General features: G+C 41.7%; 1 protein-coding gene across 2 annotated transcripts in view; it reads right to left on the bottom strand.

Moving 5' to 3' along the window:
• The window catches only part of fsip1 (fibrous sheath interacting protein 1), a 42,652-nt gene extending 29,277 nt beyond the window's left edge, over positions 1-13,375 (bottom strand). Inside the window, exons 1-8 of one of the 2 annotated variants that reach the window (XM_049596024.1) lie at positions 13,072-13,375; positions 12,925-12,979; positions 12,676-12,845; positions 12,475-12,553; positions 12,299-12,391; positions 11,220-11,359; positions 10,885-11,004; positions 6,915-7,076 (exon numbers count right to left, since the gene is read on the bottom strand). In XM_049596024.1, coding sequence (XP_049451981.1) covers positions 6,915-7,076; positions 10,885-11,004; positions 11,220-11,359; positions 12,299-12,391; positions 12,475-12,553; positions 12,676-12,845; positions 12,925-12,979; positions 13,072-13,242 — 990 coding nt within the window. In that variant the 5' untranslated portion in view covers positions 13,243-13,375. Of the gene's footprint in view, positions 1-6,914; positions 7,077-10,884; positions 11,005-11,219; positions 11,360-12,298; positions 12,392-12,474; positions 12,557-12,675; positions 12,846-12,924; positions 12,980-13,071 lie in introns of both variants that reach the window. The other variant, XM_049596023.1, reaches the window with a different exon arrangement.
• Positions 13,376-13,389: the final 14 nt, after the last annotated feature.

The raw sequence follows: 13,389 nt of genomic DNA, 5'->3' as shown, positions 1-13,389 counted from the left end.
TCTTTTTAAGGAAGCTGAGGAGTTTCGATGTAAATAGGACGATCATGTTCTATTCTGTTTTTACTGAGTCCATTCTTTCTTTTAAAATTGTTGGTTTGGTAATCGGAGCTTTAAAAACAAGAACAAGTTGGAAAAAGTGGTCAAGTTGTGCTGCAAGATCACCGATGTTACCTTCAATAATCTACAGCATCTGTATGCAGCATCTACCTCTAAAGCTCGGTCTGTTGTCTCAGACTCTCAACATACCCTCCATGTTAAGTTTCAGATGCTTCCGTAAGGGCGGAGGTTTTGCCTCCCTGAATGTAGCACTAAGGGTTACTGATCCTCCTTTGACCCATCTGCTATCACTTATCTTAACCAGCAGTGACCACTAAGGGTCCATGATTTACCCCTAATACTGTGTGTGATTCTGGATTCTGTGTGTTGTGTGTTATGTATTGTACTGTCTGTTTTGTTTTACTTTTGACTACTGTCTGCACCTCAAATTGCCCCTCAGGGACATTAAAGTTTTACCTGACCTGACCTGACCTGACCTGACCTTACCTTACCTTAAGTGTTGACATGCTGAGAATGAGTAGTGATAATGTTAGCTGAATCAGGAAATGAAAGGAAAAGATTTAATTCCTGGCACTCTTTTAAATAACATACTTCTAATCGTGGTCTCAGGGAAAGGGTATCAAGTATTCTCAAGTAAAAAGGCTCAAGTCCAAGTAAAGTCACGAGTCAGAGTAGTTAAAGTCTAAGTTGAGTTGCAAGTCTTTTTTGAATTTGTCAAGTCTAAAGTCAACAAATTTGGGACTCAAGTCTGACACGAGTCAAGTCAAGTCACGTGCCTCAAGTCCACGCCTCTGTTTTCTATCATGACTTCTAACACAGCTTACACTTGAAGGTATAAAATAAGAACGACCCTACATTTTAGATGTTCATAATGTGACCAAAGCTTTTCCGCAGCTGTTTAATTATATGACCCGGAGCAAATAAGATAAATTTGCAAACTATCTGCTGACCACATTGTGTTGGTCAAAAGGGCGTTTTCTGCCCAAAACTCTGCTCTCTCACTTAACATTGGCTGCAGTTAAAATCATGGGTGCTCATCAGCAACCACACAGTGTGACTGAGTGACCTCATCGTCTTACATCAAAATATAGTCAACCAATGCACAACAAAAACACAGCTGGAGTTACTATGCAAACAAAGATGGAGCTGAAGCCCTGATGATTAGGGGAGGGAGCCGATGCAATCAAACACAGTGGGGCAGTGACTGAAATGATACCAATTATTAATTTTCATTGTAACCACACTTGGAAAAAAAAAACACATTTGGGACACTTCTGACACACACAAACGTTTACACGCCCATGTCACCAAACACCCAACAGCAGCTGATTCTCATGACAGAATCCCCCTCTCCTGGCTTCAAACTGTGGGTGGTGCAGGCATTACCACACAGTGGTACAGTAGGAGGGGTGTACTGTACGTTAACTGTCCATGCCAACAGATGTTTTTAATGACAGAAAAGGCTATTTCAGCTGAAAGCCTGAGAAAATGGGAGAAAATGAAGAATGCAAAAGGAGCAATGCTGTCATAAGCACAATATTAACATCATCCAAGGAAAACACTTTATAAACTGTGCTCTGATTCCAGTCAATCCGGATCATTAAAGGAGGGTTTGTAGCCACCTGACCTTTTCCCTGTCATCAGAAAGCTTCAGAAAAAGGACCAGAGGCAAAGAAAACAACACTTTAGCTCATCAAGACCTTCATCACTGACTCACGCTGTGGTGGTATGATGAGTGATACAGTGCTTCCACAAATACCGATTCTGTGGTTTATGGCATTATGACATGGAATTTTCTGTGCTTTATCATTCAGTCAGTGCAGCATAATATGCACCTGCCAGAGAGTGGTGCAAGAATGAGTCCTAAAACCCAGAAATGTGTTAGCATTTTAGCACTCCCTGTTCCCTCGACTCGAAGTCAATGGGTTTATTGAATGGGTTTTTGGTGAGATGCCTGAAATAAGGTCTGTGGTTAACACAAGCTTTAGAGACTTTCACATTTTGTACTTTTGACATGAAATATGTCAGTAAATACCCCCACTTGTGGATTCTGAAGCCTTTACGTGTCTTTAAAAAGATGGTTGCTAACAAGTGGCTAAATGTAACTACGGAACGTCATCTCGCCAAACACAGCTTTATGGCCTTGTTGAGGTGACGATGAAGTCATGCAACTGTGGTGTAGTTCCTTAGGTTAACGTCAGCTTTTGACAGTGGTATTTAGGCTTCAAAAATTATAACAGCAGTAAGTACAAAAAAAAATTGTTTTCTGCAATAATCCAAAATTCCTATTGTATTTTTGCAGAGGGAGCCAGGGCGATATTAATGTCTGTGCTGGTCTTCAAAAAAACTTCCGTGCAGCACTGCCTCACAAACACCAAAAAATAAAAACGAATAAAACTAAAGACAAATAGCTGGTCTTAGTGCATGTCCCATGTGCTTTATAGCTAAGCATGCAAGTCTACAACCTAGACAAACTCCCTCTCTGATTGAGACATTTGTACAAAATGTACAAAGTATGATTTCATACATTTTTGTACAAAAATATATCACTACAATTAGACTATTGGTTGCAATATGTGGCTTATTGGTCTTCCTATGCAGCATACAGTAGTCTTTACCATATATATAGTAAGCCTCTCTGCATATGTATTTCCAAATGAAAGGGAAAGCCTTGTTCCTTTTCTGGACTTGGCACGATTCTACCTCCACCAGCTCTGTAATTAGGTTCTGATGGGGGGATGACTCTCCTCTGTGGCAGTATCTTGGCTGGTGCCAGGCCTCACAAGACTGCGTCCACCCTCAAAAGCGTCAAGCGAATGACCTGCTCAGCAAGAGATGCTAACACTAAGGTGAGTGCACAGGAACGGACAGGCTGCCTTTTCCTCAGAATATCAATCACGACTTACTGTGAGAGGATATTCCAAGTTCTGAGGTCACAGATTCAAGCCCTGACTGATCCTTTATGAGCGAGTGCTCACTAGGGAGAGGTGAATAACTCCCTCTTCCATGTAAAACCTGACAGATCTGACGTGGCCGGCCAGAAAACAAGACACAACAGCAAACGTGGACGGCAAGGCCATGATTTATTATCATGGGGAAAAAAAGGTTAGAGTACTGCTGAAAAAGAGATAAGATGATCTCTTCTGTGAACATTAGAGACTACCCTGGAATTTTCAAGCAAACAAGAAGGTTCCTGAATTGCTCTCCAAATGGTTCCAGTTAGGAAATCTGACTGGTGCAAGCTACTGCAGAGAAGAAAGGTACCCGCAAAACAAAAGCATATTTACTTTTATGACCACATTTAAGATTTATGGGCAGTGATGTGGAATGAATGACTGGCTTTGAAAGAGATTTATTGTCAGTTCAGTCTAATATATGCCACACCAGTGAGACGCGATTAAGGTGGGTTAAAGAAACAGCTACTTTTTAAGCCGTACAGGTGTTCGGTTCACCCACCTTTCACTCTTTATTTCAAGAAAACAATAAAATGCTGTGAATTTTTAATTTTTCGTCACCTTTGGTCATATGTCATATCACTGAAAAGTGAATGCCTGCATTGGCGGTTTCAGCACTAATGGTGAGCAGATGATGGATGATGGGGAGTTTTACTTTCCCCAAAACTCTTATTACCAGACAAGATGATGAAAGAGTGGGAAGAGAGGGAAAAGTAGGTTACACATATTAACATATACAGTCACCCAGTTATATCACTGTTTCGTTCTATTTGGCCCAAACATCCACCTCACAACATGTGTGAGAGTGCGACGGCATATTAGGGCCAGCGAGGGGGGGAATAATATTCTGAGAAAAACAGCAGCCTTGTGCTTGACTCATGTACACAGTGTGCATTTGGCAGCTTTATTCATCCGAAAAGCTGACAATAATAAGTCAGCTGAGTCTGAAAATAATAAGCACGTTGACTCGCATGGGACACAAACCCTGGTCTGCTGGGTGAAAGGTCTGTGCCTGACCCACTCATCCACCACGACTTGTTCCATGTGGACTTTGTCACTCTTTATATGACATCACCAGACTTTCTGGCAGTAAATTTGTGATTTCTTTTATTTTTTATTGTTGACTGACTGTAATGACTTGAACAATTAATCAAAATAGTTGGTGATCAATTCTCTGTCAATCAACTAACTTGTTTGAACTCATTTCTGCTCCACGTGTCACATCACATTGATCATATACTTATCTTAAAGCTACACCCCACTGAAGACAGTAGAAATATTAAGAATCCTTAAAGAAATTTCTTATCACCTAGACAGAAAGCTGGAGGGCACTACATAGATGATCTCAGCCTCAAGTGTTAAGCTTCGCCATTTCCTTACAACATCAAAAGAATGACTGAATAAATTTACAATGGGAAAGCAGGAAATAATTAGGCCTGCAACATTAATATTCTGGACATCATGACATAGACCATGTGCTGCTCCAGTGCTGGGATTTAAGTACTGCAGTTTTTCCTTGTCTACATCCAGTAGCAGTAATAGAAAATGGCACCCTGGGTTCACAAAACGGCATGATAAAGTTTTTATGACTTCAAAAACACAATTTTCCACTGACAGTCTACGCAAATGATGAGCATGCCATCTGGCCTTTAAAATGTAGTGAGATAAGGTCCTGAGATAACTGGCTGAGCTCACATCTCACAGCAGGCCCGAACTCAGGACCAAGGCCTGGAAAATTTTTACTGTTATAAATATCTGTTAAGTTGATTCTCCACTGTCTGCTGTGGTTGTGACGTGGAGATCGTACTCTAAACCCAGACAATGTACAACATTTAAAGGGTGAGCATTACAAGTTATCTTAAAGGGAAACTTTAGTATTTTTCAATCTGGAAGCTATTTTCTCATAATTTTGTGTCTCAGTGGCAAATGGAGACAATATTTTTGAAATTTGTCATGTGTTATGAGTTGCAGCAGCGAAACAGGCTGCAATGTAATCCCTACAGGCGACTGTGCACTGTCAATTTACCTCCAAAAAAACTGCTTGTTTTTGCCACTGGCAGGCTCAGATTGTTATTACAAGTGTTTGACAACATTATGGAAACGACGCTACAGAGAAATGAAATGTTTTTCCTTACCTTTCACTGATCCGGTCTGTTTGTTAGTGTGTGTAACTAAGTCTCACTCAAGTCTCGTTCTGATATCTCATGGACTATTCCAGATTGTCGAAATCAGCTAAATACTCAGCCATGACACTGAAAATGTTTTAGATTAGCTTTCTGTACTCCAGCACAACAAACTGTTCCCGGCACTCCTCACTCACGTTTCCACTGTTGTTTGTGGGCCGGTTGCAGAAAGCACCTTAAGTTAGGATTTTCTTCAAAGTCTGAGTTAACGTTTACTTGGGGAAAAAATGGTTGCACGAAACATCTTCAGGTCTTCTCCTTAAGGTTTCCTTAAAATGTTTACTTACAGATTAAACCATTGCACAGGAACCTGATCAAAGTAAGGACAAAAACATAAAGTACCTCTGATTCTGTCTTAACTGCAACATGGTTGAGTTTCTGGAGATAAATGAGAAAAATTAAGGCAGCCCAAGAAGAGTGCTCTGCTACCGGGAGAATCCAATGGACCCTTAGGGGGTGATCACACAGAAATGAGACGCTAGAGACGTGGATGCTTCAAAGACGCTTGAAACGCTGGAAGCGCTTATTCAATGTACGCTAGCTACTGGCATCTGACGCTCAAAAAGTTGAAAATATTTTAACTTTTCAGCGTCTATGCGTGTCTAAAAAGAAGCGTCTACAAAAACGCACGTCTAAAATGACTCCAGAAAAACGCCCGTCTAAAAAGACCCTTGAATGTCAGTCAGACGTGCCACATCATAGGAAAACAATGGTTTTACTGGTGTCGCGTTTCTAGCGTTTCATCTCGGTGTGATCGCTCCCTTAATGATGAGCAACTGATTTTGCGCTTTAAATTTTACCAGAAGTCATTTAATGATCGTGAATGTTTGGGGTTGGATCACTCAACTTGCCAAAGCTGTGCTATTTCAGCCCCTTTATAATTAATGATTGCACTGTGGTTTTATGCAACAGGATCTTTCTAGTCAGCTATTGGCGAGGTATTTCATGTAAGCCTTAAGTGTCATACTTAAGGAGCAGACTTAAGGTGCTTTGTGTAACTGGCCCCAGCACTTTTAATAGTAGTAAACTGACAGTGCACAGTTGCCCACAGGGATTACATTGCACCTGGTTTTGCTGCTGCGGCTGCAGCTCAATACTGGACTGAATACAAAAATGTTTGTCCCCATTAGTTACTGTGACACAAAAACATGAGAAAATAGGGTTAAGGTTGAAAATTACCTAAATTCCCCTTTAATTCAAAATGTATTCAATGAGAAAATGGAATCACAATACAACAAGACTAAATGGCCAAACAAATGTGATGGTGTGAAAACGAGGGATACATAAAATATTATAAATGCCTATATGTATCAAATTTGCCACTGCTCATGCGGAAAATAATAATTAGAACAATAAAACAACAGTCAAAGCAAAATTGTTACCTCAAATTTAGTAGGAGCACATGATGTACAAGAGGCTCTATATGGCCTTCATATGGAAATGTGGAAAAGTGGATGGAAAAGTGAGGCAACCCTCAGCTCCAAATTACAGCAGCTTACACAATACCGTTTTTCCCCGCTTACGAATAAGGGAGTGACTCCCTGAGGGTCAATAACAACAGGTTTTTATGAGATGTTGCCATCGATGCCATACTGAGCTGATCTTGTAATAAGACTTAATCACCTAAGTGCAGTCTTGGATGCTGTCTGCAGGAGTTAACTTCACTCTATATAAACCCATTGCTGTAATAATGCAGACAGTAGTGGTGCTGGATACGTACCTGGGACACGCTCAGGTTTGTATATGAGCTTTGCACCGAGAGAAATTCTTCGACAGGAAGGAGAAAACGGATTTTGGAGTCGATGTCAATCAGCTGCTCCAGGTCAGAGGGCTCCGGGGTGTAACCCTGGCCTGTCAGGACTGACACAGCCCAAATGTCCTCCTGGAAAAGAGTCGTTGATGAAATAAGTCATGGCACACAGGGTTATAGGCCTGCTTCATTCATTGGCAACATTAACAGGGGACTGATGAACATTAGCGTCTATTGCTTATTTAGCAACTTTGTGACAGTGATGTCTGAGACAGGGAAGATGTACAAGTCTGACTCTCCCGCTTGGTATTCACTTCTGGATGGTGAACAGGGTGCTAATCACTCTTGTAGTCAAATGCCAAAACTCTGACAATTGCCTCCTCCCCATGGTGACTGCTTTTTTTCCTTGTGAGACTCTCTTTATGTCCTATGGGAGACAGTGGGTGGGTGGTGAGCTCATCGCAGCCCCAGCGTTGAGATAAGATCTTTCAGTAAGGCTTTCATGCCAAAGAAGATCACAACTCTGCAAAGAACACAGCTGTGACCTCCGAGCACTCTGAGAGGGGGGAGCAGAAGAAAACTGGCAGAGGAAAACAGCAAACATAGGGGTCTATCAACTAGGTGGAGCACCACGCAGAGCCAATATATAACAAATGAGAGCAACAAATTATTGTGACAATGATTCCTGTTTCGTATTTGCAGATCTATTCTAATGAAGCTACTCTAATGGTTTAACCATTGCAGTGGTTTACTTGGATGTACAGAATACTTTAACACCAGACTTCAGACAGTTTATTCTTTGTGTTCACGTCTTTTGAACACTGCATGAACATGTGAGCTGTTAAACAGACATCACATAAAACTGTCCAGGACAGAAGGATAAAATCCCACCATCACTTACAGTGGAACACAGAAACTCATTGACTAGATGTAAAACACAGCCTTGGAGCAAAGTTTTACTCTTCATTCAGCATCACTTTGAATCCGTCCCACTGATGGTAGAGCTATATTAGCTCAGTTAATATTAAATGAATGTGGTGGTTTTTCCACAGTGATTGATTCAACATAAAGAGTAACAGAAAGGATGAGAAATGATGCTATGCTAACTCTTCTTTTTGCTAACACATGAAGTCCATCTTAAAATGAACAGTGTAACATTTTGGGATGGTGATGATAAATATGAAGCTACAGCCAGCAGCCAATTAGCTTAGTTTAGCTTATCTTAGCTTAGTTTACTGTATCTTAGCTTAGCTTAAAGCTTAGAAACAGGGAGAAAGTTAGCATGAGTCTGACTGCCACTGTTTATTAATTTTACAGATTCAATGAACGACACATAACATAATACTTAGTGAGCTTTGTAGGTGGTATATTAGAGGGATTTTATTACCTTCAAGAAGAGCCAAGCTAGTTTCCCTGTTTTTGGTAGGCTAATCATCCCCTGGCTCTAGCTTCATATTTAGCATGAGTAATGGTATTGGTAGATATTAAGCTACGCCTGACAAGTCAGGAGACTGAATCCTTTTGAATCGTACTATGATTAGGGTCCGGGCAGCTAAGCTGCCAGGACACTATTGTAATCCTAGGTATTCTTCTTCTTTCTTCTTTCTTCTTTCTTCTTCCGAGGAAATCATACCTCCCATGGGTGAAAACTCACCAAACTTTGCACAAAGGTCCAATCTCATGCCAGATATCCTCAGCTGTAAACTCAAGCCAATAGTCCTGATGGTACCGAGTACCGCCCCCATGGTAATGACACTCCCCAGTGGGAGTGGACCCCCAGCAGGACAATGCACCATGCCACACCACAAAAACTGCTCAGGAATGGCCCAAGGAGTGTGACAAAGAGTTCAAGGCATCAACTTTAACTCCAAATATCCCAGATCCTTATCCAATTGAACATCTGTGGGACGTGTCCATACTTCACCTCATAACACAGGACTCAAAGGATCCACTGCCGATGCCCCAGTACCAGACACTACAAGACACCCCACAGTGGTCCTGTGTCCATGCCTCAACAGGTCAGAGCCAAGTCTGACCCAAGGAGGCCCCACTGTGGATCGGGGGTACCTCTGGGATACCGGCACGTCCCACAGATGCTCCATCAGATTGGGATCTGGTCAATTTTGAGGCCAGGTCGGCACCTTGAGCTCTTTGTTGTGTTCCTCAGGCCATTCATGAAACATATTTGCTGTGGGACATGGTGCATTGTCCTTCTGGGGGACCACTGCCATCGGGGAGTGCTGTTGCCTTGAGGGGGTATACTTGGTCTGCAACAGTGTTTGGGTTGATGGGGCACGTCAAGTGGCCTCCACATGAATGCTAGGACCCAAGGTTTCTCAGCAGAACATTGCATTGTAACAAGATGATCAATGTTACTCACTTCACCCACAAATGGCTGTAATGTTTTGAAAGGGTAGGCCCATTGGTCTCTCTCAAATTTACTGGTTATGGCCGTAGATTTACTGTACATACATGTGAGTGGGATCAATTTCTTCCTTAACTCTCAGTAAGAAAACAGAAAAGCATTTTACATATGTCAAAGCTTTCCTTTGATAAAGCAAGACATTATGTGCACTACTGCGGCACCAAAATATTCTACGATTACTGACTGCTACTGATTTACTGCCTCGGGTTACCAGAAGTACACACAACTGTGCAACTTGTTAGGATGAGAGTCAGTAACATCACAAAACGTGTGTGAGGCAAACAGGGAGCAGCAGATTGTGGTTGATGTGTCCCAGGGGATTCTGCCAAGAACTGAGTGAAGTCCTCAGAACTAAAGACACATCACTGCCAAAGTCCTGGTGACATAAATAATGTGCTCGCTCCGTTTTGACCATTCATAATAGCATGCCTCGGAATAACAGGAAGTCTTCCTCAAGCCAATAAAAAAACCCAGAGCATCTGCGCTCCCCTCAGTTTGGTATCTGCCACCACAATTACTGCAGTATTGTTCTAAAAGTCAAGGCAAACATCATAAATAGAGCAGCAAGACATGAAAAAAAAAACTCTGGCAAGCTGGCCTACGGATGCAGAGCTGTCGGGGTCAAGCTAAATGGAACCGTATGTGAAAGGTAAGTATGTTCCCTTTTGCTTCCCAACAGGCTTCATCCCATCTGACTTCAAACTGGCCTCACAGCTGCCAGAAGGGCTATTAAAGCAAATTAAAACTTAAAATAAAAAACATTTGAAGTTTGCACAGTTTAGATAGGTTGACAGTGAAACAGCCTACTGCCTCCAGGTGGCACAGGGTCTCAGATGAATCCTCAAAGGAAAACAAGAGGCCTCAGTCTCTTAGCTTTAAGCTTTATCAGCACACCTTCGCTTTTAATGCTGATATTAGGGCTATATGAATTTCGCAGAAACACCACAGAGGGAATTATTATGAAAGCCTGGTAACAAAATGAGTCCATAACATTCGGCCTTCCATGTGAACTGCATATGGCACTTGACATCTGGTTCATAATCTGAACTGCTTTGAGGAGTCAGAATCTTCTGCCCAGAGGCCGTCTGAGCTGCCAAGCAGTCATCAAAACATGGATGTCTGACCAATGTTTCGCTATGTGCTGTTATAAGGGGCCAAAGTCTCGTTGAGTTACTTAATGCCTTTAATAACGGCATTCAAAAGGCCAAGTGTTAGATAATGACACAGATTCTAACAATTAAGATCATGAAAGAAACATTTTATTGACACCAAGATTGTTTTTAAAGGCCGTGGCTAAACTCTGGAAGCAATATTTGCTTTCTATTAACGATAATGTTTTCAATGTAGAAAACATTAGATCACAATATCAAACGTTGCTTGCAGAGGCAGTGGACGGGATCATCTCCTGCTCCCCATAACAGTTCTGGACATGAGGGGGAAGTATTAAGGAACTTAAAAAGGAGAGAGACTCATCCTACAGCATATGTTGTCTGTTAGGGCTTCATGTCAGCCTACCTCGCCGTCTGCGCCTCTGGCACTGTCCTCTTCCTCTTCGTCTACTTCTCGGAGGAGCTCAGCCAGACGCTCTTTCTCTGCCTGAGTCAAAGGCACGTGCTCCCCCTCAGAACTTACTTGCTGTTGAATTTGTTTGAAATAAAGACAGAGAGAATGAAAAGTATTACTTGCATAAAATTTCTCTTCTTTTCAGTGGTGCCCTGCTAAGTGTTAATATGTCTTTCTCTTTCACACAGTCAAATACTTTCCTAACTGGAAAAACAAACAGTCAAGAGGCCTGCTCTAATGCGACATACACCAGGACTGCATCTGGCCCAAAGTGAACTTTGACATACCTCGATGTTTCTCTTGACAAAGTCCTTCTGTCTTTTCTTGCCTTTGGAAGCTCCACAACGGCTGCCTTCAAATTGCTCTTCCTCAGTCTCCTCATGGCCCAGTTCAAGTGATCCTCTCGAGCTGTCTGGCCTCCTTTCAACTGTCAAGCAAGCCACAATTAAGATTCCAAAGGGTAAATATTGAAAAAGTAAGTCAAAGGTCAGAGTTCTAATAATAACCATTAGTAAAATCTGATACAAATCACAGAGTTTCAGTGGGAGTCATTTTGCAACCATGAGTTCTTATTCCATCATCTGATCCGCACAATTAAAGACTAAGCAGCTGCCTGAACAATTTTAAAAGCTGAAATATAAAAATCAGACTACTCTCCTCATGAATGTGAAGACCATGCTTGAACTAATGTGTAAGAAGTTCAAGGCCCTATAATAACATGCAGCCAACCTGCCTAAATGTCTCTAAACAAAGCAACACACTGAATTCCTCACAGTTCCTGGGCTGCTTTTGGGGAGAAAGTGTTATATTTTTCCTCAGGGATATCATAAAAAGCCACAAGATCTTGATCAGGAAATTGTTCATGAATTGCATTGCGGGTATACTGTTATGCATTTACTTGTGGAAAATTGTGTTAGTGTACAACTGTTTGCACCAGCCTACCATAAAGGGGGAAAGGAAGCTGTAAGTTCCCTGAGCTCATGGTGCCATCAAGTGGACAATCTAGGTAGCACAACTGTGAACTCAACTAGCATGGTGATAAGTGTACTGCATTTTCTATCATGTTCAACTTTCACGAACTGACTGAGGTGGAACCAGATCATTGTTTTGTAAGTCACAAGTAAATCTCAAGTCTTTGTACTCAAGTACCGAGTCAAGACAGGCAAGTCCCAAGTCCTAAACTTTGAGTTTTGAGTCCTACACAAGGCATAATGTGTCATACTTTTTAATCTTTGGGCTTGGGGGAAGGTATCAACTATTTTCAAATCAAAAGGCTCATGTGAATTCACGAGTCATTGGTGTTTAAGTCCAAGCTGAATTGCAAGTCGACTTGTTGCGACTCGAGTCCACACCTCTGCTAACTCACCTTGCTCCAAGTACTGGCTTTTCCTTCTTTCGTGTTCACAATCAGGAACCTGAGTTTCAAACATAGGCACAAAATCGTCCTCCTCTTCTGTCACTTTAAGATAAAAACCACATTTAAGATGTCTGACAGTGACTGTGTGTACTATTGCTGATCTGTATACTATTTCCTATGCTTACCGGTGGATGCTTCCAGAGCCAAAAACAACCTTGTGTTCATGGCTTCTCGGCCACATTCAGAGTGACCTTCAGGCTTATTCTGCTGCAGAAAAAATACAGTGTACCATCACACCATACACTTACCACCTGTTTTTAGTCAGAAACAGTACTCGTCATGTGAATTGGTAATGTAAGTGGAGTGAATGTAAAGATTGTGCCTACCAGGAGCTCTTGCCAGAGTTTTGCTTGAAGCTCTTTCCTTTGACGTTTGACTTCTTTTACAATACAGATCTTTGCAGACAGGATTTCATCGAGTCGTCTCATGTTCTCGATGGCTCTCTGCAGTTTGGATTCTTCCCCCTCTTCATCAGTAAGATCAACGTGACTCTGACCTAAAAGACAAACATTATATAGAGTGTGAGGTAACTTAAAACTGGACCATCCTAAAAGCTGCTCCATCAGAACACTTACCTTTGTCAGGACCTCTGGCTGAGGAGTTGATTGTTTCATCAGAGCTGCTCTGGATCTACAGGGATTTGTTTTCTATAGTTACTGAAAATTATCCATCTTTGTAAGTCAGTTATCATGAGTAGTGTAATGTCGATGCATGGCCTTTACCTGAATATCAGGAGCATCGTTGGTCAAAACAACGAGGGCGTTGCTGTTGCGTGGAGTTGTAGGACAAATTCTGTCATTATGAGGCAATGACACACTCGACACACGGCTACCTGTTTGCTCACTCGATGCAGGTCGAGAAATGTCATCTAAACTACCTCTAATGATTTCCATACTTTGATTTTCTTTGCTGTATTTCAAGAAGAAAACTAAAAAAAAGTATTTACTACTGTTAAAGTGCTGCTGCGTAAATAAAACCACTTATCAACAGAAACTTCCCAAAGTTTGCCCTCCCATTTTTTGGTAACTACGGACGCAAAC

This window comes from Epinephelus fuscoguttatus, linkage group LG14, assembly GCF_011397635.1.
Source record: "Epinephelus fuscoguttatus linkage group LG14, E.fuscoguttatus.final_Chr_v1".
Lineage (NCBI taxonomy): Eukaryota > Metazoa > Chordata > Actinopteri > Perciformes > Serranidae > Epinephelus > Epinephelus fuscoguttatus.
Note: the sequence above shows the minus strand (reverse complement) of the source record. Positions and strands in the feature narration are given on the sequence as shown.